Source organism: Pungitius pungitius, chromosome 9 (genome assembly GCF_949316345.1).
Source record: "Pungitius pungitius chromosome 9, fPunPun2.1, whole genome shotgun sequence".
Lineage (NCBI taxonomy): Eukaryota > Metazoa > Chordata > Actinopteri > Perciformes > Gasterosteidae > Pungitius > Pungitius pungitius.
In genome coordinates this window covers 4839308-4857353 of record NC_084908.1, presented here as the reverse complement: position 1 = coordinate 4857353, position 18046 = coordinate 4839308, and the positions used below count along the sequence as shown (strand labels likewise).

General features: G+C 49.2%; 1 protein-coding gene across 1 annotated transcript in view; it reads right to left on the bottom strand.

The window, feature by feature from the left end:
• Positions 1 to 3076: 3076 nt before the first annotated feature.
• pcdh7a (protocadherin 7a) overlaps positions 3077 to 18046 on the bottom strand; it is a 35848-nt gene continuing 20878 nt past the window's right edge. The window contains exons 4-5 of the mRNA XM_037472230.2: positions 7170 to 7374; positions 3077 to 5480 (exon numbers count right to left, since the gene is read on the bottom strand). Of these exons, the coding sequence (XP_037328127.2) occupies positions 4936 to 5480; positions 7170 to 7374 (750 nt within the window). The 3' untranslated portion in view covers positions 3077 to 4935. The remainder of the gene's footprint in view (positions 5481 to 7169; positions 7375 to 18046) is intronic.

The following is an 18046-nucleotide window of genomic DNA, read 5'->3' as shown; positions in this document are numbered from 1 at the left end:
GTCAGCTCAGAAGACTTAACATGCAAAGAAAGATATTTATAGCTCTTCAGTTCTGCATGAATATTTTTAGAAACGGATTTCTCGCCTTTCTCAACTTCTATCATTCACTTGGACCAAAATGAATTGAAAGGAGAACAGCTCCTAACATGTTTCAGAAGGAGCACGTGAAGGAGCACAAAGCTCAGTAGTGCTGGACCCTGGCCACAAGATGGCAGTGTAGCACACCGGACAGGAGCACTTATTTCTTTGACATTCCGAGTCCTTCACACTAATCTTTGCAGCGGTTAACAACTCTGAAACGTTTTCTGATAACTTTAACTCCAAATTGCCCTCTGTGTTTTAAACGATTTCCTGCAGAAAATGTACCGTTCGGAGATAAGGTGGATGCATTGGGGCCTAATTTGAGTGATATCCTAAAAACATATTGTAGTCAGTACGCGCTATCAGCCAGGTGCGAATCAACGTTACACATGGAAAAAACAATAGTATGGAGACATCGTTCTGCTAAATGGGGGGGATTCGGGTCTGTTGGTCGAACACGAAAACCTTGACGATGTCCCGGCATTCGCACCTCAACGTCCGGGTGGACATTTATTGTGGAGGTCTGCCATCCAACCCCCCCCCCCCCCCCCCACCCCCGCCCTCTCCCCCACCAAAGTGAGCAAGTAGAGATTGAATATAGATTGTTTGCCAGCAGTTTGGCATCATTTCCTAATACGGTAACATTTAGGTTGCAAATGTTAACAAGGCATGAGTAAAAGGTCACGGGGTGGGCGGGGGGGCCGGGTGTTGAGTCAACAATACATGCAATGGAAATTTTATACGTCACCTGGAAGCTGGGAGCCTGAAGGTTAATTTGAAATAAAGCTCAGCACTGTGTGACAGGCCATGCATCAGGAAGGAGAATTAATTGATTCAAATAAACAGTGAAAGTGTAAAAGGGCGTAGAACATTATGATGAGTTTATTAAAGTATGATGCTATTGCCATGCTAACGTATGTCTACAAATTCCTACAATGATAGTTGACAAAAAAAGATAAGAAATCCATCCCAAAAAACTTTAACCTTGAGAGATACAGAAAAAATCCATGTCGTGATTTGTAGTAATCACAAAGTTTTGGTAAAAAACTCATTCAAACTCAAGTTTCATCATTATTCTGGAGGTCATAAAGGTTGTTGGATACACACGAGTCTCAGCATCCCAATCCATCTGAGACTGAAAAACAAACAGACAAATGGCCGGGGAGTCCAACTGCTCTATATAATACTTGTCCATGTGCATCATTCATCCATTAGTGATTATAAGCCCTATTTTAAAGGTACCCAATTGCAAAGTGTCGCGAAAAAAAATATTGTTTCTCTATATTTGGTTGATCCCTAAGTCTTGAAGCAAATATTTAGTTTGTAGCTGTTTTCTTTTCTTTTTTCAATTGTTTATCTCATTCTTATTATTGTTTCTGTTACCGTATTACAAAAGCTGACACAAAGGAGTGTTTGAAGTTTTTAATGTCAAAGTCAAACTTTTACATGATTCATCTTCATACCAAACCATTCGGCGACAGCACCTCCTCTTCCTCATCATAGCAAATGCAATTAGTTCATTATGTAATTACAGGAGTGGAGCAGCAAAAAAACAGAGCCAGCCCCATTAGAAACACAAAGTAGAGGAAAATAAAAAATAAAAAAAACAGTTGGTTTTTTTTTGTATCTTTTTTTTCTTCTCAAGTGCAGATTTGAAGACCTTAGGCATGCCATTGTCTGTTATGGGTTCCAGTTGTCTGTTCTAGCGTGTAGTTTGATCTGTACATGGCTATACGAGTAACAGCACGAGGGGGGGGGGGGGGGGGGGGGGTGGGGGGGGGGGGGGGGGGGGGAAGAGAGAGACACGATGGACTGAGTGTTTTCCCAAAATGTGTCGACTCTCTCCTCCCTGTCCGGCTCCCCTCTCGCTTTTGCAGTAGACTGAAGATATTCATGTTAAACGTGCAGTATAAAAAAAAAAACACACAAGGAAAAACACACGCACACTGATTCATGTACAGCTCGAGTTCACTCAAACACGCAACGGCAGTCTTTGAAAAGTCCCCGCGTGCAAGTAAAAGCCACAAAACGGGCGATTCGGAGAAATGGCCGCCACTCGGAGGAGGCGGGGCTACGCCACGAGTCTCTCTCCGAAGCCCACGGGCCTCGCGCCGTCCCAAGTGACGGAGAGCACGTGTGTGTCCTCTTTTCGGTTTACGACTTCCACAGGATGATTGTTTTTACCCCCCCACCCCCCCCCCATCCAACCCAAAGTGTCAGCGAACAGATGAACTCCACGCGTTGGGTCCGGTACGTCCTCCGTCAGGGGATTTGGCGGGTAATGAAGGCTTAGGGAGTAAGTACATCGGCGGCCTGGAGCGAGCTAAAGGGAGTCGGTCACACAGTTCACAGGTTGAGGGTATGTACAGATAAGTAACCACAGGGGGGGGGGGGGACCCATTCCTCAGGGCGCTGTGAAAGTAAAGCACAGGACACAAACACACACACACACGTGCTACCTGAGTGTTGCGCTCCTGTCCCACTAACTACACGCTCCACCAGGACCCACGAGCTCCACCCGCAGCACGCCCCTTAACGAGCGCGTCTCTGCGCCTCACCGGCCCCCCGGAACCCCCAGCAGAGAAGAAGAAGAAGGAGAAGACCTGCACCGGCGCCATTGCATCCACCGATCCAGACGTTAATGCGATCAGCGCAGATCAAGGAAAGGAAAGGAGAGGAGGAAGGGAGCTCATTAAGACCACAGGGGCGACCTAACCCCATTATCCCCACCGCGCACCAGCCAGCCGCACACTGATGGTGGGAATTAAGATGCGCCGGCCTCCAACCGCAGGCGCAGTGTGCGTGTGTGTGTGTGTGTGTGCGCGTCGTGCGGTGACTGTCGGGGCAGTTTGGTGCAGGGGAGTTGGGGGTCGGCACTGCGTGGTGAACACAAAGAGGGGGGGGGGGGGGGGGGGTCCGGCGGTTCTCCGCGGCGGTGGTCTTTGTTTATTTAGTTTGTGGAAACTGAGAGAAAGGTTACAGCCCCCCCCCCCCCCCCCCCCCCTAACTCGCTCCCACCATTGTGTGGGGAACAATTTAATCCACTGAAGCTGACTTACTCCTCATCTCCACTTCCAGCACGCGTGCGCTCACACGCACTATCTCTCTCTCTCCCACACACACACACACACACACACACACACACACACACACACACACATATAATACGGATGTATCCAAATAGGCGTGGTATCTAAAAAAGGCGCATGGTTTAAAAAAGACAGGGACAAAGTCAGCATTTTCTTTCGTTCATGCAGAGTCCTTTTTTTCCTTGCAGAGATTTGGTTTTTCTTTGAGTCCTACTTACAGAATGCAGCGTCTATTGTTACATTAAGTCGACGACATGTCTGAAATCCCTTTTAATGTCGTCCAACGTCAGCTAGAGAGATGAGTAATTATTTAAATACATATCATGTTTAAATACTGTCTGGAGGGGGATGGGGGGGCAGGCAAAAATGCTACAGCTAGTTCAATGAGAGGCAATATGTTGATTAACAGCAAATACACACATTGTGCGTATGACTTGCGCACATCATATGAGTCTGTATGTTTTAGTAGTGTGTGTCTGTGTGCTTAATGAGTCCTGTGTGAAAGCTAATGCAGGTTATTATTATATAACTTATGATACACTGCCACCTGTCATAAACTGTGACCCTATGCAAGTTCACATCCTGTAAATGTAACTACCACTTTGTGTTAACATGCTCAGCTCTGTGTGTGGGTGTGTGTGTGTGTGTGTGGGTGCAGGTGTGTGCATGTGCATTTGAAAACATTTGTGACACAGGAACACTGGGAAAGGGGGGCCGGGGGGGGCCAGGCGTGGCAGGCGTCCTCGCCCCCCCCCCCCCCACCCTTCACAATGGAAACGGGTTACGGCATCAGAGAGTAAAAACCTGCCGTCTTATCAAATACGCTATATATGTACATACAGACTGGGTGTGGAGGCGAGAAGGATGACACGTATTTTCACACACGCCGGAGCTCTGTGGCACTACAGGCGCTCTATGAGCACCTCGTGTTTCCAGGGGTTACACTTGTTTAACCTTAAAAAAAGTCTTTTTAACGTCGTTGCGGTTTGTTTTGAATACTTTTTTTTAAAGATACCCGATTTTAGAGATCGGCACTTTTTTTCTTTTTCTTCTCTACGATGAAACTGTACAGTCACCACACTCTCGGTACGTTGTGATTCGTTCGTTCGAATCAGCAGTCAACCCTGTTTTGAGTTCAGGCGTTAGAACGTTCTGCTCGTTTGGAATTAGATCCACAAACTCACTCCAAGAACGTTGCTTCTACTTCTTCTTCTTTTTTTTCTCGGGCCGCATAAAACCTTTTTTTTTCCTTTTTTTTTTTCAACAAGACGGTTTCTCCAGTGGGGTCCTACTCTCGCCCAGCTGGATCCTCGGTGAAAGGCGTCGATAGCATCAGGATTCTCTCGGGTGTTCACGCGGACCCCGTGGCAGAGGGTCAGGCATGCACGAGAAGAGGAGAGGACGTCGTCCTTCCCCACCAGGGCGTAATGGGATCATCGCACGGGGGCAACCTTCAGTCGAAGGGAAAAAAATACTTTTACAATTTTTTTTTAGAAAGTACTCCTGATCAGAGCTCTCACAAAGAGTCGATCCTCTTTTGCTAAAGTTTAGGTGCCTATAAATAGTAGTCAGAATCCAGAAGTCCTATTTCATCTACGGCTTTTGGAAAACATTTTTTTTTCACCTTTCGTCGGGTTTAAACGGTTTAAAGCGGTTTAAAAGGCCTTTTTCCAGACTGACGGCGGTAAAGTCTTGACCCTCCCTGTTTTACTTTTTTCTTTTATCTCTTTGAGAAAAGGGAGGCGTCGCTTGGATCGAGGAGCCGTCACAGGTAGACCTCTCGGCGGGACAGCGTCAGGCAGGACGTGGTCTTGTAGTCTCCCCCGGTGCGCGTCAGCGGGATGACCTCGGCCGGGTTCCGGCCTTCTCCCCCCCCCCCACCCTCCTCCTCCTGCTGGCGCCTCCCGAAGCCCGCGCTGCTGAACGTGTCGTAGGACGCCGAGGTCATCTTGCGGTTCAGGAGGTTGCGGTTGTGGTCGCCCATGTTCCTGTTGCGGTCTCCGTCCCCCAGGCTGCCGAGGGGGTCCCCGTTGGCCAGGGGTAACCTTTGACCCTCCTCGCCGCCGACCACCCCGGGCTCCGAGCTCCCCGCGCTGCCGGCGCTCTCGCTGTCGCTCTCGTGGTCGTTGCCGCGGAGGTTGTTGTTGTCGTCGCCGGGGGCGAAGGTGGAGAGCCGCGGCGGGGGGTCGCTGCCGTGGCGCTGGCGGGGGGAGGGGCGCACGGGCATCCAACAGGTGTCGGAGTGGCCGAATTCGTCGCACTCCCTGGTGCACTTTCCTGTCAGGGCTACATCGGGCAGCTGTCTGGCATCTGGACACGGAGAAGACGAAACAAGAGGCACGGCGGTGAAAAAGACAGTTTAGAATGTCACGATTCACATCTTTAAAATGATCCAGTATCCAGTTTCATTCCTCTCTGTCTCAAGGTTTTACTGAGGGGTTAGTTCACATATCAAAGCCTGATTTATACAACAATTTATTACTGTAAAGATGGAATAAGGATTGTTTTTTTTTTATGGCTGTTGACAGTTGTGTGTGATTCATTGCGTGATACAAAGAGTCCAATATTCCTTCTGTCCAAACTCTAATATGTCAACAAAATGATACATTTTCATTTTGTACCCTGCTTTATCCAATGTTCACAATTGCTGTCGTGGACAATGTCTAATTTATATATCTAGATATATCACTTCAGAAAACGAGTAAAAAAACACAAGTGCCCTCCATGAATGAATTGACTGTGGAGGCTTTATAGTCATATCTATCAGTTAAAGGCCTTTTAACCTCATTGATCCCCTCAAATGAGAAGAAAAGCATACGGTTAGAGAACAGGAGAAAGAAAAGAGCGCAAGCCAAGAATGCCGTCCAAGCGAGATAGAAATTGCTGACTCGAATCACGTGTTCCAATTCCAGCTTTGCGCACTCGCATGAGAGGTCAAAGGTTAAGTCAAACAATTAACTGTTGGAGTCAAATAGAAGATTATCCCAGTGACAAATCTGAATGTCCTCCCTCATGAGAGGTAAAGATCAAGTTAAATATCGAGCCTATCACAATCCCATGAGCGCTGGTTCAAAAGGCGTCAAAGGTCTTATCGTGGTCAACTCATCTGTGTAATCTAACGCCGTCATAGTGTTCAGCGGAGACGGTTACGATGCCAGATGAGCTATGTGAGGCTTTGCAGGGGGGCCACGTCACACTTAAAGGGAAAGCGCTGTTCTATTATAACAAGTTGCTGAACAAAACCCACATTTATTCACCGTTTAGTATTTCTAAACTCTGCTTTGTTAGAGTGGAACACGAGAAATCAAATATTCCTGTTGTATTTGGTGAAAACTAATTCCAGGCCCGCGCCTTTGTTCGGCGGCGGCAGCCGTAAAAACCGTGTGAAGCCAAACAAGCACATCATTACACAGTATAATTATAAGCACCGCAATGAATTCTCCGCTCAATGCTTCCCTCCCCCTGACCGCGAAGGAAACTTATTAAAACTCCACAATACTCTCAAGACTCCACACGTTGCTGAGAAAGCAGCATTTAACCCCCGAGAGAACAATCAGCAACTCGCCAAGGTCGCAGCGACCTTGGCGAGTTGCTGCCGAGCCGGCGCCGGGGAGAAAAGAGGAGGAAAAGATGGAATTCAAAAAACAAATTAAGAACAATTTTTTTTTTCTTCTGTGCCAGCCTCCATTTTTTGACAAAGACCAGCCTCAGAAAAAAAAACACAATTTTGTCGGCGAAAGGGAAGTTCGGGGCCGCCGACCGAAGGCAAGGCCACCGCCGAGAAAACCGTTAGCTTTACAGAAAAAAAAGCTTTTCACGTGACGCACAGAGGACAATTGCTTTATTCTATTAAGCACATTCTCGTCACTGAAGGACAGGAGCAGCTCCCGAGACCCTGGCGCCGCGCCGCGCCGAGGCTCCAAAGACGCTTTGTGCGCGCGACTGTGTGTGTGTGTTCACGGCGGAATGGGCCGCTGTTGCTGTGCGTTCGCCGCTGACCGTTCTCCACGTGCTCCTCCTCCCCCACGCTGCCCTCCGGGGTGGTCCGTTCGTAGCCCTCCTCCGGCAGCGGCAGCGCCCCGAGCCGCGGCGGCCCCGCCGAGCTCTTGCTGCTCGGCGTCTCCGAGTCCTCCAGGCCGCTGTCGTAGCAGCCGGCGTCCTGGGGCTGGCTGACCACGGAGAAGGTCACCCGGCGGAGGGTCCCCTGCGCGGGACACAGAAGACACACACAGGATATGGGATTAATCATCCGGGATTCCTAATCTGAGGTTCTAAATCCGGGGGTGGTGGGGGGGGGGTCCGCAAAGACATATTGAGATTATCTAAATCGCGTTCGCCTTGATTATGAGCTTAGCGGCCACAATGCCGGGTAATAGCCGCCGACCAATCGCTGCGGCCTTTCAAAGTTTTGTGTTGGCTTTTAATCCCAGTTTAGATTACCGCTGCTGGACGGGGCGGATGTTTACAAACCCCTGGCCGCCCCGGAGACACTTATTTCCCCCCCCCCCCCCCCCCCCCCTGGGTGGGAGTTCAGTAGTAGCAGCTGGCCGAGCCCCCTCTAATGAAAACACCGGGGACAGAAGGATGTTGGAATCTAGATGTCTATGACGGTAAACAAAGCCCATTCGAAGTTAAATCAAGAACAAAGTGCAAACGCATCGACCCTGTTGCCTCTCTCCGAATGCCCGACCCGCGGCTTGTGATGAAACCGGGCGGTGCCACGGGCGGCGTGCTGCTCCACAGGGGACGCCGTTGTGCACTGGGGGGTTCTTGTGAGGTCGAGCCCGGCTGCGTTGACCAGCTGTGTTTACAGAAGGGTTTGTGTGCATAAATATTTAGGTGACCAGATGTGTCTTGCACCCGCAGAGGAAAACCGTTAAGGAGAGCACGGCCTGTCCGTAGCACGTTGTGGTTTTCACGAACCTTCCCCACGCTGATGACACATCACATTATTACGTCACGTTACGCTTTTATGCAAAGCCACCCACAATAAGGATTCAAACTCCGAAAGAACAAGAAACAAGAAAGTGCAATTTTATCAACACGGTTCCAGGAGTCTGAGGATTAAACATTAAATCCGAAAATATTGAACTGTTTTAGAAGATTTGCATCTTCAGAATGCTGGATGGGAAAGTATGAATCTATTGAGAGACAGATTAACACATTGTTTTTATTGGATTTGTTAACATCACCAGCCGTATCCTTTAGCTTTGTTAACCCTTCAACAATTTAAGATATAGAATAATATGGAACTTTATTGGGATCGAATTCACGAATCACATCTCACCTGCCGCGATTTCAAGACTCCAAATCACCCCGCTCTAGTTAAGCGGCTCTAACTATGGACGAGAAAAGACAATGAAAAAGGGCCGTGATAAGTCTGTGCTGAGAGCTTATCAGAAGGAGTTAAATGACTCCATCTGGCCTGGAGGGATCACCGCGCCGGAAGCCCATTCCCATACAACGCCACCCCTATCTCGGCTCATGCTCGTTTATCTCCTCGCGAAAAATTACAACCCTTTCAATTTAGATGTGCTTTGAAACATGCGGCGTGTAGCAAGGAAGAGAGGGGGGGGGGGAAGATTAGGGCCCAAAAAAAACAAATTCAGCTGGGAACTGTGCCTTCGGGATAATCTGGAGGGAAATGGATGGACGGCTCGCCGTACAAAAAGCCCAAACCGAACCGATTCTTCTTTTCCTTCCAAACACCCAAAGAAAAATGGAACGTTTCACCTAATGCTCAGCAAAACTAATTAAGCGAGAGGAGAGGGGCGGCGGGGGAAGGGGGGGGGGGGTGTAACGGACCACTTGTTTCTTCCCCTGTTGCTTGACACACCCGGTTGGAAAGAGGGAAAGTGACTCTGACTCTGAGATTGTGAGCCTAAGCAAGACCGAGTGGGAGCTATTAGATTCTAATGGAGAAGCGGCGGTTCTTGGAATCTCAGTGGCTTCATCTCAACTCTCCTCAGAGAGAGAGAGCAATGTATTTTTAGAGCAGTAGTTCAGGGGAAGCAGTCCAACGTCTCCTCCTCTCGCTGAGACCACGGAGAAAGCGGCACAGTGAGAGAAAAGGTGGTACAAACGAGAGAGAGAGAGAGAGAGAGAGGGAGAGAAACAGAGGGGGAGGAAACGGGTGAGGATCAGGATTTGTTTTCTTGCAGCGACGAGGGAGTTAATCGTGAGGGCTCATCGCAGTTAGTTGCTCTCCAGAGCAAGGACGTCGCAAGGCAAAATCCTAATTTTATGACAAAAGACTGATTATTTATTGATAGTGAAGTTTTAAATTACATTTTTAATTAAATGATGGATCTCCGACCTTTTCCTTCAGAGGTAAAATATGAGAGAGTAAGAAAATGAGTTGTTTGGATTAGCCACATGAGTCACTGAGCAGTGCATCAGATTGTCCAAAATATCTTGTAAAACTAAGAATACACTTGATGAGGATTCTGGAAATAGCTTAAGAGCAGTGAAACAACGCCTTAGTTTCCGAGTCCCCGTCCAAAACTTAAATTTGAACGGTGCCTGAATTTGGATTTGTGGCTCCGAAAGTGTGACAAACCTTGCCAACCCTGAAATCAAAGATGGAGGCTCCTCCATCTCTCCTCTGTGCAAAAGCTGTAGAAATATGGTGTTTATGAGCACTTCAGTCTTGTGTTTGTCTCGTTTCATCACTGTCCAACTATGGACATGTTGCTACAGTGTGTGTTCGGGTTGTCACCTTCAATACAGAAAGATAAGGGACGTTACGGGGGGCGGTACGGGAGGACAGGCGGTGCAACATACATATTAAGGACGGGTGGCCACCCTAGTGTTTGTATCCACCAAATATCGGCGTAATGCGTTGTCATCGACCTGGTTGTTGTATCTCAGCGCCATCAACTCAGGTGTGATTTGACGAGGGGACGAGTGTACGGCCACGCTAGTAGCTATGTGAGACTCACTGGCACTTTAGCTCCAATGCTAACGTCACCATGCTAGCATGCTCACCAAGTCAAAGCTAACAGGGAGATGCTGAGTCAGTGCTCTTTTGTAAGTAGATCTGACTTGATTGACAGCTGAGAAGAGAGACACTGCTGTTGCAGGCCTGCTGCTGTTTGTTATCTGTGTGTGTGTGTGTGTGTGTGTTTGTATTGTTCTGTTACAGAAATCATCTGTTCAGCCATGACTTCATCTAATTCAATTTCCCTCAAACTCATTTTCTGTCCAGAGCTGCCACCTTTCATTCCCTCATCATGATAATTCTGTTTTCTCCTTCTCCGCTGGCTTCATTCGGACCGTCCTGCTTTAGTTGTAGCTCTCCCTCTTTACTCTGTCCTCTTACCCTGCCCCCCCCCCCCCTTCTCCCCACTTCTCTTGCACGTCAGCTTTATGACGTGGCAATCGATGATGTGTCCTTGACCTCGTTATGAGTCCCTCTCTTCCCAACAGCAGGCTTTATTGAGCCCTCCTCCTCCTTTTCTCTCAGCCTCTCTCCTCTCCATCTCATTGACAAAACCTCTCTGTGGTCCCCTCTGGCATCTCAGCATTGATGGGGTTTTTGTTCCACCCAAATTTGTCTTCATGCTCGTTTACTCATACATTTACTCTCCAGCCATCTTACATTGCTTCCCAATAAGCTCTTTTTCAAGCCCCCTCAAACTGACCTCTTTATTTCCTGTCTGCTTCACCAGCTCTTCTTCTCTTCTGAAATAGGGTCCCTTGATGTTTTTCCAGCCTGACTCACACAGCACGTTTGCGTACGCTGTGCACGCTTGCTTTTTATTTGTCGAGGCGCCATAATAAAGGCTGATTACTAAATGTGTGAACGCTGAAGCACGCGCCCATGGTTTCCGACACGGACGCACGGGGATGAGTTGGCTCGGGTCCAGCGCGGCCCCATGAATTCATGCCTGATGGAATATTAATTGAGTTTGACGGAAGGCATTAAAAAAAAAACTTTCCCTTAATCTGACACGGGCCATTACGGTTCAATAGTGACATGGGAGCTTTGCTCATTTGTGAGTCTCGGAGAGCGTGTCCGAGTGGGCGTGTCAGGCGCGCGCATGTGATGCCACTATGCCGGCTCATGAGTGTTCCTGATACAGTAGCGTAGATTTCCATCAAAAAGCCATGAAGCAAACCCATGCATGATGGGTGAGAACTGAGAATAAACCACCTGAATGTTGCAGTTCTGAAATAACCTTGAAAAAATGACAAGAAAAAATGTCCCTATATTGCTTTCATTTGAGGCTGACTATGTGTGTGTGTGTGGGTTTGTGCATATGCTTATGAGTGAGACTTTGCACCTTTGTGTTTTTTACTGCTGCTGCGTGTGAGACTTTCAAAGCCTCCGAGATGTGTTATGTCAGCCTGTGAGAGTACAGGTGTGTGTGTGTGTTTTGCAGTTCGAGGTGGCGCATATGTGCGTGCGTCCTCAGGTTGGCTCAGTCATCAATGTAATTAGTGTGTAAACCTCGTCGCTGTCGGTTCAAAGAGAATTAACGAGCTCTGGTTAATTAACAGTCTCCCTCTCTCCTCGTTACATGTGTACATGTGCGCATTCAACACGTGCGCCTTTTTCCTCGCGCGCATATGTGCGACATCCTCACGTCTGACACGTTGCCGCACGTCCCAACGCGCTTCGCAGAAGCGCGTTGGGACGTTGTTTTTGTGTGTCTGTTTGTGTTTTTGCAACTGCATAATGAATTGACAGGATGCGGCTTCTATGCATGAATCAAAATGACAAAGACGGTTGTTGTCCTATGAGCTCGATCCACAGAGAAGATCATTATACCGCCGATGGTGTTACTTATGAGTTTAGTCCAGGGGTCTTCAACGTTTTTAAGGCCAAGGTCCCACAAACTGATAGCGAGATGGAGCAGGGACCCCCTATTCTACGGAGTTTGGTCCGCCATCTTTTATTTTTCAATCTTTGCGCTCTTTAGACGTGAGCATAAACGCGATCTGATTGGCTAGTGCCTGTGCTGTGGTATTTTGCATGAAAGGTGCTGTGAATGAACCCAGCTTGAGAGAGCTCCTGTAGCTGAATGTGTGCATTGCAGACTGAAAGAGACGTCTTCTCCATCAACAATAAATACAATTCTGATTCTGAAGACATTTGGTTTAAACAAGAAAAGAAATAATTGTGTTGTCAACCAACAATTTTAGCGACCCCCCCCCCCCCCCCCTGGAGTTCCTCCGCAGACCCCTTATTTTATTTTTTTATTATTTTGCAACATCAGGAAAGTCCTGTCAGAGGAGTCATGTGTAATCCTCGTCTTAACCCTACGTTACATATCTGCTTAAGAGCAGCAAGCAGCAATAGTAAGTAAACCAAACTCAAACTCCTCTGCACCAAAATGATTTTTTTATTCCCGATCGATATCCAGTGTGTGATTATTTTATTTCTATTCGATGGAGGGGACGGCTCAATAATTACACTTGGACTAAACGGCTCTCGTTTGATTGATTCTAATTAACTATAAGAAGTGTTTTTTTTTTGTTTTTCTTTATTAAAAACGAATCAGACTGTGACAGAGGGAATTCATACGTTTTAATGAGTGATGATATCTTCTTGTGTTTCACAAATGTTCCTCGCTTACGAGAGCTGCACGTCGGGACGGATTAGGCTTTTTCTTTCGCCCACTTGTGTGTCGCTGCATGCGAGCGCGCGTTGTGCGCAACTGGAGGTAGAGAAGCTTTACTCTCTTTTTTTTTTCTTTTTCTTTTCTTCTTCTTCTTCCCCAGCGTTTGAGGCGAGGCGGAAGTCGGATAGTTTCATGAGCCAAATGTCAATCAAGCAGACACCTGCATCCAATTTGTAATCACTCCCTCCAGACGGCTGACTTTTTCTAACGGTGACTGAGCGGTGTAGCGCGGCGTGTTAATATCCTCGCCGGCCGCCCGTCACTGCGGCTTTTAGCCCTGCAGACGTGTGGTATTTAATGCCAAGCTACCATACTCCTGAATGTGATTATTTCCATGCCAGAAAAAAAACGGATTGTCTGTGACCCTCGTGGGAATACTGAAAAGTCCTCAATTAAAGGCCCAATTTATGGAATTTATGGAAGTGGCTTAGCGGCTCCAGTGGGCAGGACGACCCGGGAATGATCAGAGAAGGTGAGTGAATAAATGCTCAGAATATGTTGTACTGTTCGTACTGGACAAGCATGTATCTGATATTCAATGCAAGATCAATAGCCAATAATCATTGTTCAGGTCATTGAATTACGCCACCTCATCCTGCTTCTCATGATGCTTATTTACTGCCAAACATTATGGAGCAGATAAAATGTCAGCGTTTTGCACATCACAGCTACGTCACACCATGCCTTCGTGCCAATAGAAACTCATAGTCCACCCAGGTGGTCTCTGTTGACAGCAGCTGGGTGGACCTCATATCTGGAATGCTGATCGGTGGAGATGACCTTTGCCTCGTCTTGTGTGTGTGTGTGTGTGTGTGTGTTAACTCAAACTCTGTTTGTATTGGCTGTTTTGTTCCAAGATATTTGACTTGAAAGCTTTAAATATTTTTTTAATCTAATGATGGAAGCCACGATGTCATCGTTTTTCCAACAAGCACCTAAAGGAGGTGCTTATAATGTGAACCTTTGTAGCGTAAGGCCCCATTAATAACTCATCCCATATATCTCCTCTCAGCACTTGTTTCTACCATCCCTTTTCCCCCTGAGCCGATGAGGCAAACTAAGAAAGCAAAACGTTGACCGAGCGACGGAGTCGACGGGCCAAAAGTCTCGTGCCACATGAGCTTGAAAATCTCTGTCGAAGTGAAAAATCTTTTGAAGACCTTCTGCTGTCGACTGTTAAGTTATGCATCAAAGGCAACGGGGGTGTGTGTGTGTGTGTGTGTGTGTGTGTGGGGGGGGGGGTGGTGTTGTGCGGAGAGGTGGAGACGGTGAAATATCCTGACAGGAAGCATCTCGCGGGGGCCGTGCAGACAGGACAGATGTGTTAACAATTCATTTTCGGATGATAAATTTACTCTGGGTTATTTTAAATATAGAACTCGTCTAAAACGGTACGGTTTGGGCCGGCGCGCGTGGCGCCGGAATGCAGCCGCCCCCGGGCCATGGAGGACAGAGCGAGACGTTCTGTTTCCGGTCAAGACACAGAATGGGAAGGTGGGGGGGGGGGGGGCAGAGTGAGTCACACGATGAATAAAACCACCGATAACACAAACACAGGCCTCAATCAGTGTGTGTGGCCCCCTGAGAAAAAAGGTATCACAGATTAGAGGTGGACCGCCCTGCACATCTCTGACCACGGTATACCTGAAGTAGAGATGAAGAGACAAAGAAGGAGGTTTGGGGGGGCTGTGGCGGGGGGGGGGGGGGGGCTTCGGTCCTTTGCAGAAAGTGGTTGGGTTGAGACTCGGCCCGAGTGAAAGACATGAAGCAGTACGAGCGGGGTTTCTTCTGCTGTCTGACTCACAGATGTTGTTGAGCCTTGTTACCACAACACACACACACACACACTGTAGCTTCCATGCGAATACCGTGAATCCAGACATCGGGCACACCTGCTTGCTTGTGCTCACACTCGCAGGTGTGCACCTACACACTAGCTGGCACGTTCATAGCTATGCAGGCGAGAGTGTTTGTGTTGCAGTGGGGCCACCTCTGCAGTAAGAGCAATCCCCCCCTCCTCCATGCTTCTACTTTACCCCTATACACCCCCCCCCCACCCCACCCCCTACCACCACCACCACCACCATCACCACCCCTCGCACCCACTCGTATTTCTCTGCTTTTTCTCACCCCTCGCTTTGCTCTCCCTTCTCCTGTTTCCCCTCTTCTCTGCTTTCCTTTCCTCTTTCCCCTTTCATCCCTCTTACGCTGCAGTCCCCCCCCCCCCCCCATTCTTTCTCTCTCTCCCCCCTAGAAGCAGGTGATGTAGAAGGGTGCTCAGCAGTATCTGACTATCAGGCCTGACTCTGTGAGAGGAATGATAATCACTATGCTGCACTGCAGAGAGAGGGAGCAGGGGAGAGACAGGGAGGGGGAAGAAGGGAGGCACGAGGATGAGGGAGAGGGGGGCAAGTGCGTCAGTAGGCAAAATGAAGCAAGAGGGGGGGTGGGGGCGGGGGGGGTTGAGGGAGACAAAGAAATAATTACGGAAATGGAGAACTGCCTTAGTCGCGTATACCTTCTCTGTGTCGTGTTCCCTCTTCTTTGCCCACCTTCTCTCCATCTTCAGCCCCCCCACCCCCAGCCCCTCCACCCCATACACCTCCGGGACAGCACTCCAGCCACCACAATAGCTTGTAGTACAGCAGCTCCTCGGTATGAGGGAGAGCCTTAGCCTCGTGTCTGAGTGCCAGAGAACATTAACTGCAGCAGCGAGGTCATCTGATCGGCGCTATGCGGTCCCTCTCCCCCCCTCTCTCTCTCTCTCCCTGCTCCTCTCCACACTGCTGCAGTCAGCCCCCCCTCAACCCCCCCATGGCCACTAGTGGAACTGTGGTCCACGCTGCCCGTAGGAAGCACTTTTTGTTTGCCGTAGCCCGTCGTCTATACACAACTTCCTCTCACGCTAATCACCGCTCGCCCCAACCAGCCCCCCCCCCCCCCCCCCCCTGAAAGAGTGTGCGTGTTTTTAAGGTGCCGCCGCCGCGTGTGCGTTTGTTTTTAAGTGGAGCGGGGCAGAGAGCTTTTGTTACCATCAAGCTGTCCACTCAGACATCAAGCTCTCTCCCTTCTCCCCGTCTCCATCTGGGCTCTCTCTCTCCACCCTGCGGATCCACATTGAAAATCACTGACTCTATTCACCGCGTCGGGCCTTTGAAACGTTTATCCTTTTGTGAAGCAGTGGCTGTCCAATAGGGGGGGGGGGGGGGGGTGGGGGGGGGACAAAACAGAAACAAAAAGCTCATAGAGTGAGAGCGTAAAGCGAAGCTCACCGGACAAATGCCATGATTCAGATTAGCTCCTTTGTTGGGGCGTACTGGTGCCTGCGTGCGTACAGTCGGGATGTTCATTGCTTTCCACTCCCGAGTCCCTAAAACAGTCATCTCTCTTAATAGCCATGACAGCGGCCATTGTTGAGGAAGATGCAAACAGGATGGTGGCGCACAAACCGCCCTTCTGTGTGCATTTGTGAGTAAGAGAGACCATACATATGCAGGCCGGCTATTTAGATGGCATTTCACTGACCATTCTCTCTGTGTGTATGTGTGTGTGTGTGTGTGTGTGTGTGCGTGTGTGTGTGTGGACCATTAGACTAATAGTATGCGTGTTAGGAACAGGCTTTCCCCACCCACTGGTATTGTCCATTAAGGTTGACCAGAGGAGAACAACGGCTTCACTGTGGGGGCCACTGTATGAAAAGCGTAAAAGTGAGGATGAGACTATGGATACGGCGTCTTGCAACACACACACTCACACTCACACTGTGACGCACACACACTCACACTGTGACACACGCACACACAGAAGCCCAACCCTCCCGTTGAGAGTGATTAGAAGTGCTGCTGTGAACAATAGACAGAGTCAATAAAGGACCTCGGAGACATCCGGATACAAGGTCTCTACCCCCCCCCCCCCCCACACTCTCCCGCACCACCTCGAGCTATGTTTCCTCCCCCATATTTGTTCTCTGCATCCTGTACACTCTCTCCTCTCTTTGTGTCTCAGTTGTCTCTCTCTCTCTTCCACTTTTCAAACTGTATCTATCATCTCGGACCCCGGTTTGGCCCGCTCACATTGTCTCGCAGTCCCTGTCCCCTCTCCCTGTCTGCCTCTCTCATATAATTAATACACTGTCTCCTCCGTGGCGCCCCTGTCTTTTTTGGTAAGATGGGGATAGACGGGCTGAGCTGACAGCGGCTGACGGCCCGCGACGCAGAGAAAAACACCGGCGCGTTGAACTGAAATCCATCCCGTCAGTTCAGACTCAGCGTCACTCACTTTGCAAGGTTAAAGATAGCGTTGGCTAACGTGCTGTCACACGCAAACACACACCGCTCGGGCCTTTCGCCGCACGCACCCACTCACTGCCTCACCTGCACGACCTCGTACGGTAACGGGGCAACATGTGTGTGTGTGTGTGTGAACCCCACATCGGCCCTATCGTCCCTTCCCGTGACAGACACAGTGACACAGACGTGTCTTGGGGCGCCTCGCCAAGGCGTCTCCAACAATAGTCTCAGTGTGTGTGAGTGACAGAGGAGTGACTCGGGGACACAGAGGGGGCGTTATGTAGTAGACGCTAGGCACGCACTCACTCACACACACACACACACACGTTAAAAGGGGGAAGACAGTGCACTCTTTCACCCCCCTGCCGTGCCCCGGCCCAGTGCTGATCCCTCGCTCCCTCTCTCCCTGACGCAGAGACTCCATCATTCTCACCCCGTGTCTCCTTCGACGCAGAGGAGTAACATAAAACAAGTGCTCCCTCTCCCTCTCCCTCCCCCTCCCTCCCTCTCTTTGCGCGCGTGCGTGAGACTGTATAATTAATACGCCTTTCATTTTCACTAAGCTATGAAGTATGCTTTTGGTATGCAAACAGACCTCTTGCATGAGAGTGGATGCGTGTGTGTGTGTGTGTGTTTGTGTGTTCTGTCGGATACACCAGGGTGTAAGTGAAGCGTCGGGGGCCATTGAGTGGGAGAAGGAAGGAGGAGTGTTAATGAGAGAGCGAGGGAGAATCCGACCCGATTGCCATTGATAACCCTCGCGGGCGCAGTGCAAGCGCACATACATACTTGGCTCCATTTTTGCAGGCGCCTTTTTAAGATGACGGTCGGGCATTGAGGTTAAGGAGCGACTCCAGTGAAGTCGTATCCAGAAGGGTTTCAGAGGAGTCGGCCGGATGATTATGCGACTCCCGGCATTAGAGAGAGAAAAAAAAAAAAAAAAGGTTTAGGGATGCTGATT